General features: G+C 46.6%; 1 protein-coding gene across 1 annotated transcript in view; it reads left to right on the forward strand.

The window, feature by feature from the left end:
* srgap1a (SLIT-ROBO Rho GTPase activating protein 1a) overlaps positions 1-17,377 on the forward strand; it is a 127,172-nt gene extending 109,795 nt beyond the window's left edge. Inside the window, exons 19-23 of the mRNA XM_048256159.1 lie at positions 1,143-1,222; positions 11,697-11,877; positions 13,358-13,492; positions 15,730-16,114; positions 16,937-17,377. Coding sequence (XP_048112116.1) covers positions 1,143-1,222; positions 11,697-11,877; positions 13,358-13,492; positions 15,730-16,114; positions 16,937-17,365 — 1,210 coding nt within the window. The 3' untranslated portion in view covers positions 17,366-17,377. The remainder of the gene's footprint in view (positions 1-1,142; positions 1,223-11,696; positions 11,878-13,357; positions 13,493-15,729; positions 16,115-16,936) is intronic.
* Positions 17,378-23,137: the final 5,760 nt, after the last annotated feature.

Raw genomic sequence — 23,137 nt, forward strand, 5'->3', positions numbered from 1 at the left:
ACAGAGAGAGAGACACTTAGCCAGCAGCATACTGATGAGAACATCCTTATGTAGTCACTTGTTGTAGTGTTGCTCTCTCACACACACACACACACTCACACTCACACACTATTCCATATAGGCCCATCCTTCACTATAGACAACTAAAGTCTGCTGTCCTTGCACACTGAACCCAGCCCTTTGCCCAGGCTTGTCTCGTACGACGTGGTGATTTGAATGCATGAGCGCAACACAGCCATAGCTGTCAGAAAGCACACTGTCAATATGTGTGACTGTGTGATCATGCTTTTAAACCAGCGGATTAGCATTCTCGTCCTAACTAGGGCGCTTTCCTCTCTGTTATGAGGGGCATATCTCCCAGCACTGATCTGAGTGCAGTAGTGTGGGCTCCGATCTCCCAGCACTGATCTGGGTGCAGTAGTGTGGGCTCCGATCTCCCAGCACTGATCTGGGTACAGTAGTGTGGGCTCCGATCTCCCAGCACTGATCTGGGTGCAGTAGTGTGGGCTCCGATCTCCCAGCACTGATCTGGGTGCAGTAGTGTGGGCTCTGTGTGCTCTGAAGTCTCCCCAGGCGCCGCGCACCAGCATCTCTGAGCAGCAGCAGCACAACGCCTCCCTCGTCTGAGCCCTTAAGGACTCAACTGCCAGCCTCTCAGCTCAGTAGTGTCTAATTTAACGCAGAGCCATGAGATCTGTGGCTCCCTACGTTTTTTAAAGAGCTGCGGATATCTGTCTGGTTCTGTTACTTAGTTTGTGTTTCTGCAACTCTGTTAGTGAAGCAGGTTGCCTCCAACACCATAGAATCTGTACCCACACACATGCCAATGACCATGCATATTTAAACTCTACTTTTGGTTGCTGTACCCACACACATGCCAATGACCATGCATATTTAAACTCTACTTTTGGTTGCTTTGGATGAATAGAAAGTATCTGCTACATTAACAAATGTACATTTTGCTTTTTGCTATTAATCAATTTTAAAACATGTTTTTATTTGCCACTTATGATGAGACATGCTGTGTGTGTGTGTGGACTGTAAGGTAAACCGTAGCTAATACGTTGTGTGCCATCAGTAGGTAAATGTGAAGTGCAGAGTTCATGTCTTGTATGATAACCTGACCTTTGCCCCTCCCACAGTGAGAGTCCTTACAGTGAGCACGGAGTGCTGGAGGAGGTGGACCAGGACGGAGGAGCAGAAACACACACCAGTGAGGATGGTAAGACCCACCAATCACATCAGATGTTATAGTCGTGTCACAGAGGAATGCACCAATCACACCATCTCATTTGACCTTGACAACATAAATAGACTACCAGTGAGGATGGGACGATCCACCAATCACATCTTTTTTTCTTTTCAGGGCACTATTTACTATGGGAAAATACTCATAGCACACCACCATGATATTTTGCATACAAAAGCCACAACATAACAAGTTTGTTGCTGCTTATTGCTCCACCAATGAAACTCCAGTATTTTGATGTATAATGACGGGAAAGTTTGTATGAATGTTAGTGATTATTAAGGACGAAGATAACAGGTCTATGGATTCTTTCCATATCCCTCATGGCACACACTGATCTATGGAACAATCTCCTCTAAAACCCTGTGAAAACCTGCACACATCCGTCCTCTAGGAGTGGAAGAGATGATCCGAGTCTAGCGTTTGTCATTTCTCGACCACTCCCCCCCACCACCACCACCACCATGAGCCCTCGGTTCATCTCACTCTCTAAATCTTCTGCTAAGACTGCCCTCCATCTTGTTCTTTGATCCCTTCTAATCCTGACACAAGGCTGGTGTGACCCGCTCCTAAATATGCCTGGTTTAAGAACAGCCGTCTGGATAGTATGGTTTTTGTCTGGTAGGCTGTTCTGGATAACCGAGGGTTAACTCACTCACTCACTTTCTCTCACTCACTGTGTTTTTTTTTCCTCTTGCAGTCTCTGTGAACACACACATGCATGCACACACACACAAGTGCATACATACACACATACATGCACACGCACACGTACACACACGCACACACTCACACACACTCACACTAGGGCCTATTGGGAATAATCCAGCCATCCAGCCCCCTGGGTGAAATTACCCTGAAAGGGCAGCAAAGTAGGTCCAGCACTTGGGCCCTCCTTTCAAACTGTAATCCCCTCAAACCCCCCCCCCCCACTCCACCCCCCAGCCCACTCCACCCCAACTCCAGGCCTTTTCTCATGGGTTGTGGCTGAGGGATGGGAACCAACCCCTCCCTTAACAGAGCCAGCCAACTGGAGCCTGTCCACTCTCCCCACTGCGTCTTGCGTCTCTCACCCTCACACACCCTGCTGCGTGGGTGTCCCACCCCCCACTGGGACTCAGATGAGAGGGGTGCTTTGGGGTCAGTGTGTGTGTGTGTGTGTTGGAGGAACGGTTTAAGTATTTGGGTAACGTTTAAGGACAGCAGCTGAATGCTGTGTCCAATCTGTCATGGAAGAGGAGAGGAGTGGAGAGGATCGTCTTGTTTGGTGGAGATGAGAGAGTAGCTTGCCGGAAAGTGCTAGAATGGAGAGACGCAGGGCGTGTAATCGAGTGCATTACATCACCTTAGACCAAGCATGCTGTGAGTGGGAAGTAAATGAGTTGTGTAATGAACTTGTGTACACACACACACACACACACACATTTCACACACACTCACACTAGGCCTATTGGGAATAAATCCAGCCATCCAGCCCCCTGGGTGAAATGACCCTGAAAGTGGCAGCAAAGTAGGTCCAGCACTTGGGCCCTCCTTTCAAACTGTAATCCCTCTAAACCCCCCGGCCCCCTCCTCCACCCCCAGCCCACTCCACCCCCAACTCAGGCCTTTTTCATGGGTTGTGGCTGAGGGGATGGGAAACCAAATCCCCTTAACAGAGCCCTTAACAGAGAGCCTGTCCAACTCCCCACTGTCTCATCTCCCCCCTCACACACCCTGCACCCGCAGGTCCCACCCCACTGGGACTCAGATGAGAGTGGGGTGCTTTGGGTCAGTGTGTGTGTGTGTGTGTGTTGAGAGGAACGGTTTGGGTATTTGGGAACGTTTAAGGACAGGCAGCTGAACGCTGTGTCCAATCTGTCATGGAAGAGGAGAGGGAGGGAGAGTGATCTGTCTGTTTGGTGGAGATGAGAGAGTAGCTTGTCGGAAAGTGCTAGAATGAGAGACGAGGGCTGTAATCGGAGTGCATTACATCACCTTAGACCAAGCATGCTGTGAGTGGGAAGTAAATGAGTTGTGTAATGAACTTGTGTACACACACACACACACACACACACACACACATTAAGGCCACATAAACGTGTGTGTGAGAAACATGTTTGCCATACTGCTTCCATCTTCAGCCCCATTAAAAGTGACATGCACACATGCACACTCCACTCCACTACAGTATAGCAGGGAGCGGGGGAGGTCAAAGAGACAGACAGGTCCTGTCTCTATTCCATCTAAGATGATTTGACAGACAGACAGGTCCTGTCTCTATTCCATCTAAGATGATTTGACAGACAGACAGGTCCTGTCTCTATTCCATCTAAGATGATTTGACAGACAGACAGACAGACAGGTCCTGTCTCTATTCCATCTAAGATGATTTGACAGACAGACAGGCAGACAGGTCCTGTCTCTATTCCATCTAAGATGATTTTTGTCGTTTTCGTCTGTCGTTCATTCCTCTGCTTCTCTTTCCTGCAAACCAAACGGCTCATCTTTCAGCCATCCATCAGTAATGTGTGTACATGAGCTGTCCTGCTACAGACATGTTGTCTCCTTGCACCTAGTGCTCTCTCTCTCTCTCTCTCTCTCTCTCTCTCTCTCTCTCTCTCTCTCTCTCTCATTCAAACACACTCACACTCACTTACACTCACACACACACACACACATACTTACTGACTTACACATTCACATGCTCATTAAGACAGACACATACGTAGACAGACAGACTAGTATACATTATTTAATCACACTCATGATCTATGCATGCGGTATATACATAAAAGCACACTAGCTGTCTGAAGTGTTCTTGCACGCCCACACAAGTGCACTCTGTGTTGGGTTTGTGTTTGTGTTTGTGGTGGCTATCAGCAAATGATCTATTCATGAGCTTCACATTTAGTCCATGACTGCGATAATGGCTTTATGCAAGATATCACCTACTGTACCACCTTCAAGAGGGTTTGATGTGTGTGTGTGTGTGTGTGTGTGTGTTTGTGTGTGTTTGTACATGTGTATTTGTTCACAGTGTCAAAATAATTTTGTGTGTGTGTGTGTAGTGAGTGGATGGCCCTGCTGCAGGGATTAAACGTCTGACCTGCTGTGGTCTCCGTTTGAAACATAAGGTCTCAGCTTACGCACCCTCACCCTCTCCCTCCCATCCCCCATCCAAGGCTCAGCCCCAGCCCCCCTCCTCCTCACCCCTGCCTCTGCGGTTTGCCCCAAACTCTTCTGAGGCGCGTGCTCTTGCGTAACGCCCACCCCCGACTCAGAATAATATATGTTAAAACAATCCGACCTAAACACATGAGACAAAAATGCATATACTGTACGCTTACACAGATGGTGTTAATGTTACATGTGATTGTTTTCATTTAAAACGTTCACATGTGTATTTATACATTCAATGACTTGTGAATTCTAAATGTTTAAATGTATTTATGCATTCCTCGAGGGTCAGGTTTCATGTGTGTGTGTGTTTGTCTGGACTCATCATTTCAAGCTAGAGTAGAGGTGCGGGCGCCTAAAATGGGCTTTGTGAACTTGTGAACCCGAAGTCTTTGGTGATCTCTCAGTGGAGTCTGTGGGACTGTAAGATTTTTCCATGGGCTTTGGACACAGACCAGGTCCTTTAAGAGTCCATCCCACCTCCTCTGGCCCACCACGCCAGCAGCCCAGTCATACAAGTGTGTGTGTGTGTGTGTGTGTGTGTGTGTGTGTGTGTGTGTATGTGTGAAATTAAGGGAATACAGATTAACTAAATTAAGCACATGTGCCAAGCCTAGACTAATGCGACAGTAAGGTTAGGTCACTGGAAATAATGATCAGTAATGGCTGATTTGGAGAAGGTGCCCTCGTCATGTGGAAAAGCTGTCTAAAGTAAGCTCTATTGACTTGAAGTCTTCCCGCTTGCAGACTACAGGGACTCCTAGTGGACCCCCGTCTCATTTCAACACTCCAGATATGGACATGTTTTCTTTGGTCAGTGGGGGTAGGGTGATCCCCCACGGTGTTTGTGCAAGTGTGAATTTATGGATGTGTGTGTGTGTGTGTGTGTGTGTGTGTGTGTGTGTTAGAAACAAATTTAGAATTTAGAATATATTAAAATATGTTAAAAAATACTTCCTCGTGCGGTGCTTGTTTGGATTTGACCATAGGGAGAGAGCCTCAAACAACAGAATCGAGAACAGATGGGTCCCTGGTTAGATGTGAGGACAGATAGGTCCTGGTTAAATGTGAGGACATGATGGGTCCTGGTTAGATGTGAGGACATGATGGAAAAAGATGGATGCCGTTTCAATATGTGGACATGATGGGAACGAGTTTTTTAGGGGAAATGATTGCGTGGTTTAGGCAGTGGAACTATGTTATCAATCTCCGTGGGTCCATTGATGCTAGACTGAAATGAAAGTCGGTCCAATTGAAATGTGTGCATTGGAAGTATACTCAGCATTTCATTATTTGTATCTATGGCTGTGCTGATAGGCACCGTGTTTGTTTGGTGTATGGACTTTGAGGCACACACACACACTACCTGCCACGATCGCCACAATAACACACACACACACACACACACACACACTTGTGTGCTTCGCCAGAGTACTGTAGGGATTGGGGGAAGCTTTGCATGTGTTACAATGAAATATTTGAAACAGTCCGGCCCAGGTGTGATTTAGTTTTATTAAACTACACACTTGGAATAATCCCTGGTGCATGTTAGAAGCAGAAGTGATCAAGGAACAAATAAAAGGAAGTTTTTCCACATTTCCTATCTCAATAACACAATACACACACATATGGAGAGACGTCCCATAAGTCGCTATGTTTATATCTGTCAAGCAGTTGGAAATGGGAGTGATGATTTCCTGGTGTGAAGGGAGGCTTTTCACAGCTTCCCTTTTTCCTCCATTTGTTGCCTGTGTGTATCTGACAACAAAGTGTGTGAGTTGTGTTGTGTATGTCTATGTATGCAGGTGTGTGTGTGTGTGTGTGTGTGTCTGCATTCAGGGATTCCCCTGCAGGGAGTCGATGGAGACTTTGGGAGATAACGTAGCTGCTGCATTTTTAGCTTTCCATACCTGCAGCTGCACCCCATTGGTCCAGACTCTGTCTGCCACTCCTCCATAGCCAGCAACCGATATCTCCTAAACGCCCCATGGTCTGCCCGCCCAGAGCTGAGGGGTCTTATTTGAATTTTGATTTTGTTTCAGTGGCCACGGCAACGGCCCTCAGTCATAAGGTTTTGATTATTTTTTCACACACACACACACACACACACACACACATACACACATACACACATACACACCAGCTTCTCCGCCACCAGCCCCTCTTGGGAAGAAAAGGGATTAAGACATCAGAATTGATTCAGTAGCAGAGAAGAGTGAATATTATTCGGAAAGCCAGAAGGACAAGTTTATTGTCTTGTAGTTGTCACACTGGATGGATGCAAGGGAGGGTTGCCGGTTCGAGTGCCTGACCAGTAGGCACGGCTGAAGTGCCCTTGAGCATGGCACTCCAACCCTCACAAACCTCAGCCGTTGTTGCAGGCAGCTCACCGCGCCGGATTAGTGTGTGATTCAACCACCTGTGTGTACACTGTGTGTCGTTTTGTCTTTCACTAATTCACTGGATTGGGATAAATGCAGAGACCAAATTTCCGATCAAAAAAGAAAATATATATACTATACATACAACCTTTTATCAACTCTATGTTAGTAAAGACAGAATTTGATCTTATGTTCTCTTCAGACAAATCAATCTTCAGATTGCACACACCAGTTGCAAAAGGATTTTCATGGGGCTGTTGTGCACTTTGGTCACTGGATGCAGGTCATAATGGATGTGGGACAGAGGTTGCATCTAATGCATGTGTACATACATGCCCACTGTGAACAGCTCCCTGCAGACTGACCCTCACTGCAGTGAGTCAGTACTCTCGAGTGTGTGTTAACGCGGCGAAGCACCAGTATTACAAGTATAAGGGGCTCCTTTGTTAACTAACACTGCACATCACAGAGGTGACCAGCTAAGTGAATGATTGCTCTTTTCCATCGGCCCTGTTCACTGCATGGTGACCTGACCCATATAGATCTGTTTCTTCATGACCCTATTTGTGGATGTCATTTGGACATATAGTATTTGTTTCTGCTCCTCGTGAGGGCATGTGTGTGTGTGTGTGTGTGTGAGGGAGGGAGAGCTGGCGTCCATTTTTTTAAGTGTGTGTGTGTCCAGCCGGCTTGTGTGTGTGTGTGTGTGTAGTGAGTGGATGGCCCTGCTGCAGGGATTAAATGTCTGACCTGCTGTGGTCTCCGTTTGAAACATAAGGTCTCAGCTTACGCACCCCTCACCCTCTCCTCCCATCCCCATCCAAGGCTCAGCCCCAGCCCCTCCTCCTCACCCCTGCCTCTGCGGTTTGCCCCAAACTCTTTCTGAGGCGTGCCTTTTCTTGTGCTTTTTGACTCAGAATAATATATGTTAAAACAATCCGACCTAAACACGAGACAAAAATGCATATACTGTACGCTTACACAGATGGTGTTAATGTTACATGTGATTGTTTTCATTTAAAACGTTCACATGTGTATTTATACATTCAATGACTTGTGAATTCTAAATGTTTAAATGTATTTATGCGTCCCTCGAGGGTCAGGTTTCATGTGTGTGTGTGTTTGTCTGGACTCATCATTTCAAGCTAGAGTAGAGGTGCGGGCGTCTAAAATGGGCTTTGTGAACTTGTGAACCCGAGTCTTTGGCGATCTCTCTCGTGGAGCCCGTGGCGTAGACTGTAAGATTTTCCATGGGCTTTGGACACAGACCAGGTCCTTTAAGAGTCCATCCCACCTCCTCTGGCCCAATACGCCAGCAGCCCAGTCATACAAGTGTGTGTGTGTGTGTGTGTGTGTGTGTGTGTGTGTGTGTGTGTGTGTGTGTGTGTGTGTGTGTGTGTGTGTGTGTGTGTGTGTGTGTGTGTGTGTATGTGTGAAATTAAGGGAATACAGATGAACTAAATTAAGCACATGTGCCAAGCCTAGACTAATGCGACAGTAAGGTTAGGTCACTGGAAATAATGATCAGTAATGGCTGATTTGGAGAAGGTGCCCTCGTCATGTGGAGCGTTGTCTAAAGTAGCCTAAAAAAGCTCTATTGACTTGAAGTCTTCCGTTTGCAGACTACAGGGACTCCTAGTGGACCCCTCGTCTCATTTCAACACTTCAGATATGGACATGTTTTCTTTGGTCAGTGGGGTAGGGTGATCCCTCACGGTGTTTGTGCAAGTGTGAATTTATGGATGTGTGTGTGTGTGTGTGTGTGTTGTAAACAAATTTAGAATTTTAGAATTTAGAATATATTAAAAATATGTTAAAAATACTTCCTCGTGCCGGTGCTTGTTTGGATTTGACCATAGGAGAGAGAGCCTCCAAACAACAGAATCGAGAACAGATGGGTCCTGGTTAGATGTGAGGACAGATAGGTCCTGGTTAAATGTGAGGACATGATGGGTCCTGGTTAGATGTGAGGACATGATGGAAAAGATGGATGGCGTTTCAATATGTGGACATGATGGGAACGAGTTTTAGGGGAAATGATTGCAGCGTGGTTTAGGCAGTGGAACTATGTTATCAATCTCCGTGGTCCATTGATGCTAGACTGAAATGAAAGTCGGTCCAATTGAAATGTGTGCATTGAAGTATACTCAGTATTTCATTATTTGTATCTATGGCTGTGCTGATAGGCACCGTGTTTGTTTGGTGTATGGACTTGAGGCACACACACACACGTGCACACACAGCACACACACACACACACACACACACACACACACACACTTGTGTGCTTCTGCCAGAGTACTGTAGGGATTGGGGAAGCTTTGCATGTGTTACAATGAAGATATTTGAAACAGTCCGTCCAGGTGTGATTTAGTTTTATTAAACTACACACTTGGAATAATCCCTGGTGCATGTTAGAAGCAGAAGTGATCAAGGAACAAATAAAAGGGCTTTTCCACACTCACTCTCTCTCACACACACACACACACACACACACACACACACACACACACACACATATAGAGAGACGTCCCATAAGTCGCTATGTTTATATCTGTCAAGCAGTTGGAAATGGGAGTGATGATTTCCCTGGTGTGAAGGGAGGCTTTTCACAGCTTCCCTTTTCCTCTCCATTTGTTGCCTGTGTGTATCTGACAACAAAGTGTGTGAGTTGTGTTGTGTATGTCTATGTATGCAGGTGTGTGTGTGTGTGTGTGTCTGCATTCAGGGATTCCCTGCAGGAGTCGATGGGAGACTTTGGGAGGATAACGTAGCTGCTGCTATTTTTAGCTCTGCGTCTCTGCAGCTGCACTCCCATTGGTCCAGACTCTGTCTGCCACTCTCCATAGCTGTGCTCCGATTGGTCCAAACGGCCCCATGGTCACCGCTCCAGAGCGAGGGGCCTTATTTGAATTTTGATTTGTTTCAGTGGCCACGGCAACGGCCCTTCTCAGTCAAGGTCTTTGATTACTCTTTCTCACACACACACACACACACACACACACACACACACATACACACATACACACACACACATACACACCAGCTTCGCCACCAGCCCTCTCTTGGGGAAGAAAAGGATTAAGACATCAGAATTGGATTCAGTAGCAGTGAAGAGTGAATATTATTCGGAAAAAGCCAGAAGGACACAAGTTTATTGTCTTGTAGTTGTCACACACTGGATGGATGCAAGGAGGGTTGCCGGTTCGAGCCCTGACCAGTAGGCACGGCTGAAGTGCCCTTGAGCATGGCACCTAACCCCTCACTGCTCCCCGAGCGCCGCTGTTGTTGCAGGCAGCTCACTGCGCCGGGATTAGTGTGTGATTCACCTCACTGTGTGTACACTGTGTGCTGTTTGTGTTTCACTAATTCACGGATTGGGATAAATGCAGAGACCAAATTTCCCGCACGGGATCAAAAGAGTATATATACTATACATACAAATCCTTATCAACTCTATGTTAGTGCAAGACAGAACTTGATCTTTATGTTCTCTTCAGACAAATCACTCTCAGATTGCACACTCAGTTGCAGCGATTTTCATGGGGCTGTTGTGCACTTTGGTCACTGATGCAGGTCATAATGGATGTGGGACAGAGGTTGCATCTTACGCATGTGTACATACATGCCCACTGTGAACAGCCCTGCAGACTGACCCTCACTGCAGGAGTCAGTACTGAGTGTGTTAACGTTAGCACCAGTATTACAGACAAGGGGCCTCTTTGTTAACTAACACTGTACATCACAGAGGTGACCAGCTAAGTGAATGATTGGTTCTTTCCACGGGCCCTGTTCACTGTATGGTGACCTGGACTCCATATAGATCTGTTTCTACTATGACCTATTTGTGGATGTCATTTGGACATATAGTATTTGTTTCTGCTCGAGGGCATGTGTGTGTGTGTGTGAGCGAGAGGGAGAGAGCTGGTGTCCATTTTTTTTGTGTGTGTGTGTGTGTGTGTGTGTGTGTGTGTAGTGTGTGTGTGTAGTGTGTGGAGCACATGTTCTGTCTGTATCTCGTCAGCCTTTTCCATTAACACCAGCTAGCACTCTGGCATGTTCAGATCATTGATCAGAGTATTGATCAGAAACCAATCGGCGTATAGACCTACAGTAGGCTACGCAGGGGCTGCATTGACCAGCAGTTAAACCGAGAGGCAGGGTCCCCCCCCCATGCCCCTACACACACCCCTCCCTCGTTCACCATCAGTATGGAGAGTAGTGTTTAAGATGAATGGTCCTGCTCTGCCAGGCTTTAAATATTAATGTGTGTGCCAATTGCCCCGCTCGTACAATCTGGCTTACACATCCAAGTGCTGACATTGATCTCACCTCCCCCTTCCACATCCAAACCCTCGTGGGGAAACGATCATAAAACAATGATCTGGGGGGATGGCGAACTTTGACCTCAGTCCTGTAAACTCAGGTCATTGATGTAGTGGTTGTAGTGGTTGTAGTGGTAGTAATAGTGGCAGTGGTGCTCATAGTGGTGGTGGTAGATGATGATGATGATGATGATATATATGATTCCCTCCTACTCTGTTAGTTTTTATGTTAGAGATAAGGTTTCATCCTAAGAACCTCTCTTGTGTCCATCATGATTGTTCAGATGCCCTCTGTTTGTCTCTTCCTTTAAAGTACTTTTACATTTTTATGTTATTAACGTTACACTTTCATTAATTGAACTGAGGTATTTTGTTGTCCTCTAAGAAGCTTTATCAACAGTCAGGTTCTCATGGCAACTGCTGCCGAGTTGTTCTCACTCAGCCTTCCTTCCTCCTCTGTTCCCCTAAAACCTACAGAGTTCTTGTCCTCCATCTTTGTTCTTCACCATGTCACCCTGTGGACACGTGACCCTGACCCTCTGGCCCTCTGACCTCATGGCTGTGTCCCATTTCTCTCCACAGAGGGAGAGCCCATCGAGGCCATTGCCAAGTTTGACTACGTGGGCCGCTCGGCGCGGGAGCTGTCCTTCAAGAAGGGGGCGTCTTTGCTGCTGTACCAGCGGGCATCCGACGACTGGTGGGAGGGCCGCCACAATGGCATCGACGGGCTGGTGCCACATCAGTACATAGTGGTGCAGGACATGTAAGTGTGAGGAGGACATTGACACATTGCAGAGACGAGAATAGAATGTGTGTAAACGTCCGTTTCTGTGTGTGTGTGTGTGTGTGTGAGTTGTGTGTGTGTGTGTGTGTGTGTGTTGTGTGTGTGTGTATGTGAGTTGTGTGTGTGTGTGTGTGTGTGCATGCGTATGTGAGTTGTGTGTGTGTGTGTGTGTGCGCGTATGTGAGTGGTGTGTGTGTGTGTAAAGGAGAGAGAGAGAGTGTTGAATGTTTTTTTTTTATCTAAATGTCTGTCTAATGTCTGCGTCAGCATGTGCAGCACTGAATGGAAAATATCTGATTAGATATGTGTCTTTGGATATGGCCAGTGAATAGATGGGTCAATGACATGGATCTCCTCTCCTCTCTTCTTCCTCCACTGCTCTCCCTGATGGTTCAAAGAGGGGATTCTGCCTAGAATGAACACTCCATGCCAGAGAGCGAGAGAGAGAGAGAGGAAGAAAGAGACTGACAGGCAGATGGCTAGGACAGGACCGGGCAGAAAGATTGATGAAAATAGATGGAGGGCAACAGAAGGAATGAAAGATAACGTCTCTTTTCCACACTTTCTTTTCTCGCTGTTCTCGTTTTTCTCCTTTGACCAGCAAAAAGAAAGAAAAAGAGGGGCCAACAGAGGGTAGAAGGTGCAAGAGAGAGAGAGAGAGAGAGAGAGAGGTGCAAGAGAAAGGGAGGGAGGCAGAGAGAGAGAGAGAGAGAGAGAGAGAGAGAGAGAGAGGCAAGAGAAAGGGAGAGAGAGAGAGGTGCAAAAGAGAGGAAGGGAGAGAGAGAAAGATAGCGAGAGTGGGAGAGGGAGAGAAAGAGTGAGAAAGACCAAGAGAGAGAAAGAAGGGATTAGAGGGAGAGGGAGATGGTGTCCTGCTTAAAGCCCAGTTTTGTCCCGGGGTGGGCTGTTCTTGGCAGTGTGTGGGACGCCGTTCCGCTGTGTCAGATAAGTCTTGGTCCCCGGCGGATGCGTTTTTGTGAGATTGGGGGTGGTCTGCTGTTTACAGGACATCTCCGTCACCCCTGGCGATTCACCCTGGCAACCTCAAACCTCTCCTCTGGGCGACGGCCGCGGTTGCTTAATTGAGTGGATGCGGTCGCTCGTTAAATAGGACAAATCAGATCATTCTGTACAGCGGCTTGAGAATTGCCCGCCTAAAAGCTTTCTGATAGCCTCTCCCTATCCCTGTGTGTGTGTGTGTGTGTGTGTGTGTGTGTGTGTGTGTGTGTGTGTGTGTGTGTGTGTGTGTGAGTTTGTCTGTCTGAGCAGTTTTGGAGGAGAGGAGAGTGTGTGTGTGTGTGTGTAAGAGAGACTGTGTAAGATTGTGTGTGTGTGTGTGTTAATAATTCATGGTGCAGCACTTGGCAGAAGAGTGTGTTTTCTTAGTTAATGGAGGTAGGAGGTGATGCTGTGTGTGTGTGTGTGTGATTGACCAGGATGTGCGTTGTGTCGTTGTCAGGGATGACACGTTCTCCGACACCCTGAGCCAGAAGGCGGACAGTGAGGCTAGCAGTGGGCCAGCCGCAGACGACAAGAACTCCGGCAAAGACATGAACTCCCCTACTGATGCCCGGATACAGGAGGCCTACATCAGGTAAACACACACACACACACACACACACACACACACACACACACACACACACAAGCTCCCCTACTGACACCAGGATACATGAGACCTACATTAGGTAAACACACACACACACACACACACACACACACACACACACACACACACACACTCAGTCACACATAATTGTGCACGCATGTAAACATCTACAATCCTCATATGATACGAGCTGGTGAGTTTATTGCATTCTGCTGTTTTTTGTTTGACTCAGAAAGATGACCACTCCCTGTTTATCTCTGTTTCTTTTCTGTCCTCTGCTCCCCTCTCCCCCTCCTCCTCCTCCTCCTCCTCTCTCTTGGTCCATAACTGCTTTAATGATTAATAGCCTTTGTCCTCATCTAGACTTTATAGGCTTAACTATGAGGAAGCAAAGAGAATGGCTCTCTTCAAACAATGGGCATTGCCATGCGTCCCACAAATATTTCACATTTGTGTGTCTGTTTAAGAATCCAAGAGCCCAAGAGTCTAAATGTGTGTAAGAGTCTGTTACACATTGGGTCAACTGTGTTTGTTTCTGAGACTCTCTGTTCTAAAACATCCATCACACCCACAAGAATGGGAACCCTTTTTTAATCTGAGATCACAGGTGAACACATGTGTCAGCCATTATTTTCCACTAGGTTTGTGGACAGCTCAAACAGTCCCAGAGAGTGATTAGGGCTACATAGCATTATGAAACAATAAGGTGCCATCCACACAGAAACAACTAAAGCGTTGTTTTGTGAAAACTGAAAAGTTTTGTATCGTTTTGTCCTTTCCTCTACACAAACCACGGTGTTTTAGAATACAAATGCAAAAAAAAGGATTTTCTCTCATGTCTGCGAATCAGTAGCCTGGAAAATCCCTGCTAATCTAGAAAGATTACAATGTAATGGCCCAACTCGAGGGGCAGCAACAAGCATGCATTTATAAAAATCTCACTGCATGCAATTGGATAACACTAGACCATGTTTACTCTGAATGATTTCGGACTTCGACGCAATCGGATAACACTACGACCAACGTTGCAGCGCTCTCTTCATCAGTTTAGCTGGTTCCCCCGGAATGTTGGGGTAAAAGTAACGTGCATCATTGTTCTTTGTCAGTGTCTCTCACAGAGACAATTCCATTGGACTCTGGATTTCCAGGGTAGCGAATCAGTGGATATGAATCCCTCTTGATGCGTGCTGTGATTCATTGAGTGGCACCAGTGTGCTGGCTGATAGCAGAGTTCTGTGTGTTCTGTTTGTTGTGGCACCAGTGTGCTGGCTGATAGCAGGGTTCTGTGTGTTGTGGCACCAGTGTGCTGGCTGATAGCAGAGTTCTGTGTGTTCTGTGTGTTGTGGAACCAGTGTGCTGGCTGATAGCAGGGTTCTGTGTGTTGTGGAACCAGTGTGCTGGCTGATAGCAGGGTTCTGTGTGTTGTGGCACCAGTGTGCTGGCTGATAGCAGGGTTCTATGTTTTGTGGCACTAGTGTGCTGGCTGATAGCAGGGTTCTGTGTGTGCTGGCTGATAGCAGGATTCTGTGTGTTGTGGCACTAGTGTGCTGGCTGATAGCAGGGTTCTGTGTGTTGTGGCTGTCTGATTTGTCCTGAACAAGGCCACAGGCGGTCAGACACTAGGCCACGGTGATTGTTGGTTAAATATTAATAGGACATTATTAACACATCAATAAAACATCAGGAAACACATCAGGTTTAAGTTGATGTTCCGGTCAACTGCTTCCCTGCAGGCTATTGGTTAGATTGGCAGAAAGACGGTCTGCAAGAGCGCTAGACTGATTTAGAGAGGGACCCGTGTCATACTTGAAAAGGAGTTATTTTTGCCCGATCGCAGATGATACTAGAGTTTTGATGATCATTTCTTTGAAACTGATTTCTGACACTCATTTCTTATCTTTTGTGTGTGCTAATGAGGTCACTGCTCCAAGTGTGCGTATGTTTGTGTGTACACTACCCCCGATGGGTAAAATGGAGGACACATTTCCTACAGGAATATCCTACAGAATAAATAAAGTTTAACTTAACTTGTCTACGGTCACCAATACAGACACTTACTAACATTTCTTTTGTATGGCTTTCAATGATTAAAACATGCAGTAAATACACAATACACTACTACATCAGTGATTATGTTGTGCAATTCCTAAACTACATCCTCACATCATACAGCTAAACTAAACATTTCCCATAATCCTCTTCTCCTCTTGTCCCCTCTGCAGTCGGCACAGGAAGCGGAGTGACCCCCCCTCTCGCCACCCCCCAGGTCGCCCTGGCGACGGCCACTGTGCTGTGCACCCCTCCCAGGGACACGGGCCCCCATCGGACGGCGGATCCCCAGTGTTGGGTCACTACGGGCCACGCGACCTTCTGAGAAGTCGGGGTCACGGAGGTCACATAGGTCACGGCCCACAGGACAGTCCGGAGAGGCGGCGGCGGACGGGTCACGGCTCGCTCACCAACATCAGCCGCCACGAGTCGCTGCGTAAGATGGAGAGCCCGCCCATCCGCCGGTCCACCTCCTCGGGCCAGTATACCGGCTTCAGCACGGACCCGCACACACACTCACACCACCCCAAGAGCCTGGACCCAGAGAGCATTGCACAGGTGAGCATACACACACACACACATGGCACGCACACATACACACACACCCTGCATGCACGCATGCACACACACACAAACTTACAAAACCCAAACACAACAGACACCACTCAGACATAGAGTATATTCCAAAAAAGTATCCACTCACAAGACAGCAACACATTTTGTGTCATAGCAGTGCAAAAAAAGTGCTCGTTGCTTGTATTGCTGTTTTACACAAACATATAAACATGTTAGCACAGATTAAGTACACCTCTATAATATGACACACACACACACACACACACACTCACTCACTCACTCACCATCTCTCTCCCATCATCAAGTTAAAGCAGTATTAATTTGTCAGAATACATGCTGTTTGACAGGGAATAACCCTCCAAGGGCATGATTCCCAGACAGGGATGAAGCCTCATAGTGCTGGATTATGTACTTTGGAATGGAGGGGCGCTTTTCCAAATACTGCTTTATGCAGGAGATGTACTAAAGCCTAATACCAAAGCAGAACTGCAGCCCACTGTGCTGTCTGTCATTCTGATGGTCAGGTGTTGGGCCAACTGTGTCAGACTATGCCGGGTTTGTGTAATCTACTAGAAAGGCTCTCGAGGACTTTTGTGTGTGTGTTCACTAGGGCCAACCAATTCCACTTTGGTGTTGTCCTGTGTAACAGCATGTACTCTCCCTCTCTTACCCCCTCTCTCTGTCTCTCTCTCTGTCTCTCCCTCTCTATCTCCCCCCTCTCTCTCTCTCTCTCTCCCCCCTCTCTCTCTCCCCTCTCTCTCTCTCTCCCCCCTCTCTCTCTCTCCCCTCTCTCCCCTGCTGCAGGATATAGAGCAGACGATGAACACGGCTCTGAATGAGCTGCGTGAGCTGGAGCGCCAGAGCTCGGTGAAGCACGCGCCCGACGTGGTGCTGGACACTCTGGAGCAGGTCAAGCACCAGCCGCAGCCTCAGGGTGGTGCCGGCGAGCCCGTCAGCCCGCTGCACGGCATGCTGGTCCACCATCGCCACGGCGACGGGCCGGGCATCATGCGCCGCAGCACCAGCTCCAACAGCGACGCCATGACGACCTTCAAGCCCACCGTGGCGCCCCGCATGGGGGTGCAGCTCAAGCCGCCCGCCCTCAGACCCAAGCCCATGGTGCTGCCCAAGACTGCCACCCCACCGCACCCACACCCGCACGCCCACGCCCACCCACAGCCCTCCGCACCCCCACCTCCGCAGGAGGCCGTGGACAAGTCCTGCACCATGTGAGGGGGACGCTGGACTGGGGGGGGGGGTCTGAGGGACAGGGACGGAGAAGGCTGTGGAGGTCGGGGGGGGGCCTGAGGGACAGGGACGGAGAAGGTGGCTGTTCTGATGGGTCTTCCCAGGGACACAGCTTGTCCACCTCCACCCCACAGCACCCACCCCTCACCCCCAGAGGAGTGCTACATGTATAAGCCTGCTGTTCCTGGACCAAGTCGGATGTCACAACGCCAGGGATTCTCCACTTTGGGAATGTAGTTTAATCTGGGACTAGTCCTAATCCCTGTCCGAGAGAGCAGAGCCAATGGTCTGACCTTATGGGATGACTTTAACAGGACCACTCAAGTGGGGAGTGAGGGGTGCTGATGTTTCTTTCTTTTTTTTAAAGTAAATACAGTAGCGGTGTAATATTTACATTTATGAGATGCTGGTCTCACTGATCTTACTGTTGATCATTGATAATATGTCACTAAGACAGCCCAACATTTTGAAAAATAGCGACATAGTTTCTAATAAAGACGTATAGTTTTTTCTCTCTCTTTTAATGTGTAGTGAGTTAACCATTTCCAAATTATTCACGTTTATTATACTTAGTGGAAAAGGATGGGCATTTTAAAGACTCTTAGTTACAGGTCAGCCGCAGAGAAGACATTTAGCAGTCTTTTAGAACTATTTGCATGGTCAGATAGTTTATTAGTCTTTTTTTGTCAGAATCACTAGGCGTTTTTAGAGTACAAGTAACGCAGCAAATCACAAAAGCTTCCAGTAGCGATGAGTACAAAGTGACATTGACATTGTTGGAGTTGTAGTTTACAGCCACTAGACAAAACAAAACAAAAATGTGAATGGCACAGTAGGCACCTCACAGCTCTGGATGCTGTTTAAGTTTACAACTTCAGTTAGGCATCATGGGAAATGTAGTTTCAGCATTCCAGACCACACATGGAACATTTTAGCAGCGTTGTGAAATGGCCTTACAGTCAGTCAGAAATAGAATGGCAGTCTCCCTCAAATATTCGCAAATGCCTTTTTTTCCTTGTCTCTCTTTAGTCATTCCGATTAAACACCTTTAATGGTTTTTACAACCAATAGCAATACTGAAGTCCCTTACTAGCCAAGCCCACTGTCCACTCAGAACTGTAGACATGGAAAGAAAGGCATGGTGTGTGTAAGTAGAGTACTTAGACCTGTTCCTCACCGCTGCTGTCATGTATAACTTATTTTTAGAGTAGCCATTCCCACGGGTTCTGAAGAGCATCTTTTTGTTTTTCTGTGATATGGATGGAAGCTGTGTGTGTGTGTGTATGCCACACGGCACAGGGAAATAGAGACACCAAACATGTAGAGAGAGAGAGAGAGAGAGAGAGAGAGAAAGAGAGGGCAAAGCTGTGGCAAAGAGCTCTTCAGTCCTGCAGATAAACCCTGTGCAAGCCCAGCTAGCTGCTGACCTGGAGTTAGCCCCATCTGGGACTATACTGGACCATAGCCAGGTGTCAGTCAGATGATGACACGACCGCAATCACTAATGACGATGAACCATCCTGCAAAGTCACGCAAAAGGATGCTTTTCATAATGTGAAGTTGGGAACTGGCCTGTTAGGCTAGGTAAGGTGGTCATTATAACACCTACATTGAAAGCAAAACAAAATGAGCAAACTCTCGTCTTGATGAGTTTTTTTAGTATATTCTCTGCAATGGCAACTTTTGGAAAAGAAAACAAAAAAAGCTGCTGGCTGGTCCCTTGAGCTGTTTACAGGGAGGACACCGACATCCCCCAACCCCTGTCACTTGGTCATCATGCACCCATGCCTGGCTTTCCCTTGCCTGAGGAGATGCTATCTGCAATGCAACGAGATGGGTTCCGTTCTCTATAGCTACACCTTTCCAACAACTCTACATTCTACCAGAGCATCTTTTCACAAAGACTTGTTGAAGTGACTCAGCGGCCACACTCGTGTGAGAGTATGCTGCCAGTAGCCATGGACTCAGTGACTGTTACTCTGACTCTCCCACCCCCTCCTCCCTCCATGTACATGTGTGTGTGTGTGTGTGTGTGCACTTATGCTGTGAGGTTTCTGATGGGTGTGTGGTGAGGGGTACTGCGCCCTCGCTGCCAGCTGCCTGTGTAGCCGCCACCAGAACTGGGGTCAAACGTGTCTCAGACAAAATGCCGATAGTCTAGTAGTAGTACCTGCACAGTCGGATGGCAGGATCTGGAGGAGAATTTAAAACACTTTCAAAAACGCTCCCTGGACTGTGACCTCGCTGTCTGCTGTTGGCTTATTGTGCAGTGGGACAAAAATAAATGTGTGTGTGTGTGTGTGTTTAGCTAAAAAGCATTTCAGCATGGAGTGAACTTTCTGTGCATAATTAGTGTGTGTGTGTGTTTGTACAGGTGTGTTTGAGATGCAGATCGGATCCCAGTCAGGCTTCTCCTGCTGCTGACGGATGATGAATGATGCATGCTAAGGCTATGTCTACCAGGGAGACACTCGCTCTTTCTCTCTCTCTCTCTCCCACTCTCTCTTTCTCTCCCATCCTCTCTTTCTCCCTCTCCCTACCTCACTCTCTTTCTCTCCCTACCTCACTCTCTTTCTCCCTCCCTCTTTCTCTCCTTCCCTCTCTCCTCTCTCTCTCTCTCTCTCCAGGACTCTGGAAGAGAGATGGGCCATACCACCTCAGAACTCCCAGGTGATATAATGCTGATAAAAAACGCTTGTGAATAATTCATGGCGGCCCTTTTCACGAGAGCTGTGTGAGCGGGAGCAGCACACGTGAGCTACTGAGTGCACGTTGTCTGCGGAGGAATACAGTTTGTGTGTGTGTACAGGCACGTGCACAATTTTCTTAGAGCAGGGCAAGAGATGGTTTAATTATATACTTTCAGATTACTCTCAGAATGTGTGTGTGTGTGAGTGTAGGGTTTAATAATAGACTGTTGTATGTCTATCTCTGTGTGTGTGTATGTGTGTGTGTGTGTGTACTCCAGATGTCACCACTGTTCATGCCACTCTGTGTAAACTTAGTACTGTCGGCACAACTATTTCATTATGTTTAAAAAAACAGATCATTAGGTGGTGACCTCATGTTTTGTTTTTGTGTTATTGTATTATATACCCATCCTCTCTGTAACTTCTTCAGATCCATACCCTGTCAGTGCCCCCTGTTCATTTTGTACAGTGTATATGATTTGCCTTGGGGACGACTAACCCATTTATTTTTTAAATGTATGATGATAAATGATTGGTATTCTTAATGTAGGTTGTTTAGCTTTAGCTCAGTCTAGACACCAGGGGGCGTACTCCAAGTATGTGGTTTGGTGATAAACCTGGGTACGTTAACTTGGACTAAGTGGTAAACCTTCCCATAGAAGAGTCCTGTGACTTTATCCTCTTAGCAAAACAAAGCCATTGGGTTCATTTTAGGAGGTTTGTCAGGGTGAACTTTCGCCAGAATTATATATATATACTAAGCCACATGCTTGGAAGACTTCCCCGATAGCTGCCAGCCCTGGAACGGAACCAGCCCAGATTTGGGCCGGATCAGGGGCGCGTGCAGCCGGGCATCCGCTGCTGTCTGGGTGGCAGGTTTGTGGGGGGCTGTGGTTGAGGACGGAGACCCCTGATCTAGCCATTGCACTAGGAGGCTCACGGGTGGCGCTCTTCAGCTCACACAGCCACCCACCCAGCACAGCCTGTGTTTGTTTGTTTGTTTGTTTGTTTGTTTACCATCCATGTCACCGTGTCCCTCGTACATCAGTAGCATGTACACGTGAAAGTGCCTTTGAAACTTGTCACTCGTGCTCTGTCCTGTCGTCTCATCTCCAGCCCCTAGAGTATGGGCAAGACAGCGGGAATAGGGATTAATATTAGTAAATATTATTGCTATTATTATCATTGGTAATGATGTAGTTTCAATAAAGTTATATGAACGATCAAATAATTAATCAAGTACTGCTTATCGAGTGTGACACGCACTTTTATGTATAGGACTGTATATTTGGCATGTAACATCTTAACAAGTTATAATGGAGCTCTTTGAGAATGGTTCTCTCAAAGTGTTTCTTTCTAATAAAGGCAGAAGTTTGGTCAGTGCTTGGTGATTCTGTGTTTTCATTGATGTAACACTGTACCAAGTATATACAGCTTTGCGTGTCATTGACATATGACCACTGTATTTAACTACAACTGTATTACCTTAATACTCTCATATTCCCCAAGTACTTTGGATCTTAACTAACAGATCATCAAAACAATGTCAATCCAAACAGACATTGAATATCTTTGGCCATTCTAGGAGGCTATAACTTTGCTTTTAGACCGCAGTCTCAAAATGCCGCCGCGAGATCCCAGATATTAGTCCAGGCCTCCCACTGTCCTTGGCCTGAGGTCTCCTCTCCTCCTGTCTCCTCTGCTGTTACAAAGAATACATACTCTTCAAAATAGCATGTTATATCCAGTCAAACCTGAACACGATTTGGACATGAAAAATGCAGAAGCATGGAGGCTTTGCCTGACGGCTCCCAGCTCTTTACTCATGCGAAGTGCAGGAGAGCTGCCAGGTTGGGTCTTGTGCAACTCCCTGCCACTTAGGAAGAAGAGGATCTCCAAGATGGAATAAGTGAATGTTCCAACTTTCTTTACCCCACACACTCTTTTGAGAACTGCATGCAGCTATAGATTAGCCTCACGTTAAAAGAGGCTAATAAATACAGCTCTGGAAAAAATGAAGAGATATTCATATTCAAATTGGCAGTGGTCTCCTCTTAATTTTGAATATAACCGTCAACTTATTCGAATGTCACTCAGCAACTGTAGGATGACATCAGAAAAATGTCTCTGAATTTTTTCTGGAGCTGACGAAAAATCCAAATATTTCTTGCATCTACTTGGGTCCACAGCTTGCCAGAGCTACACCTACAGTAATTGGACTATGGCAAATAAAATAATAAATGAATGAATCCTTGGGAATGGAAACCGATCAAGAGCACATGCATGTGCCACATTATTTATTGTTCAAAACATCCAAAGTGTCACTTACCACCATGACTGGTGTTTGATTTCTGTAACACAGTGGAATGTGGGGGGAGTAGACGTGGAAGCAGAGAGAAGGAATAAACAGCGTCACAAAGTAATATCTGCAGAAAGTCACTTCAAACGTTACAGAACTGTTATCACTTCTGCTAGGCTAGAGGGACACCTAGTGGTCATGATTAATCATTACAACAAACATTCAAAACATCCCTTCTTGGAAGACCCTTTCGGTATGGGATCAGGCAAACCCCTCAGGTTAATTTGAGTATCACATGAAGAGATATTTTGTTTACTAATTCTATTTCTGTTAAGAGTTCAACCAGCACTGATGGTGAGCAGGTGACATACAAATTGCTCAGCATCTCAACGTGTCAAAGCAACATTTAGACCCTGTAAAGATCCTACAGCGCCTTCTCATAGGGATCCCATTAAGCTTCTCAAAATAACCATTAAGGATTCTCAACATATAAAACTCCTTCCTAGACAGTGCAGTAGGAATTCTTAACAGCTGAGAACATATTTCTCAGAGTATCCTGTTGAGATATAGGAAGCTGCACTCAGGCCTACTACATACTCTAGAATTCAAGTAACTTCAGCTCTACATGTATATAACCTATGAATAGCAACATCACGGTATAAAATGTTCATCAAACAAAAGCAATAACACAGACAACTTAAATCAATGTAATCAAGTAAAGTGTATAGCACATGTTTCTTGGTGTTTTATGCCCCCAACGTGGTCTTC

The sequence above is a fragment of the Alosa alosa genome, chromosome 11 (assembly GCF_017589495.1).
Source record: "Alosa alosa isolate M-15738 ecotype Scorff River chromosome 11, AALO_Geno_1.1, whole genome shotgun sequence".
NCBI classification, from domain to species: Eukaryota; Metazoa; Chordata; class Actinopteri; order Clupeiformes; family Clupeidae; genus Alosa; species Alosa alosa.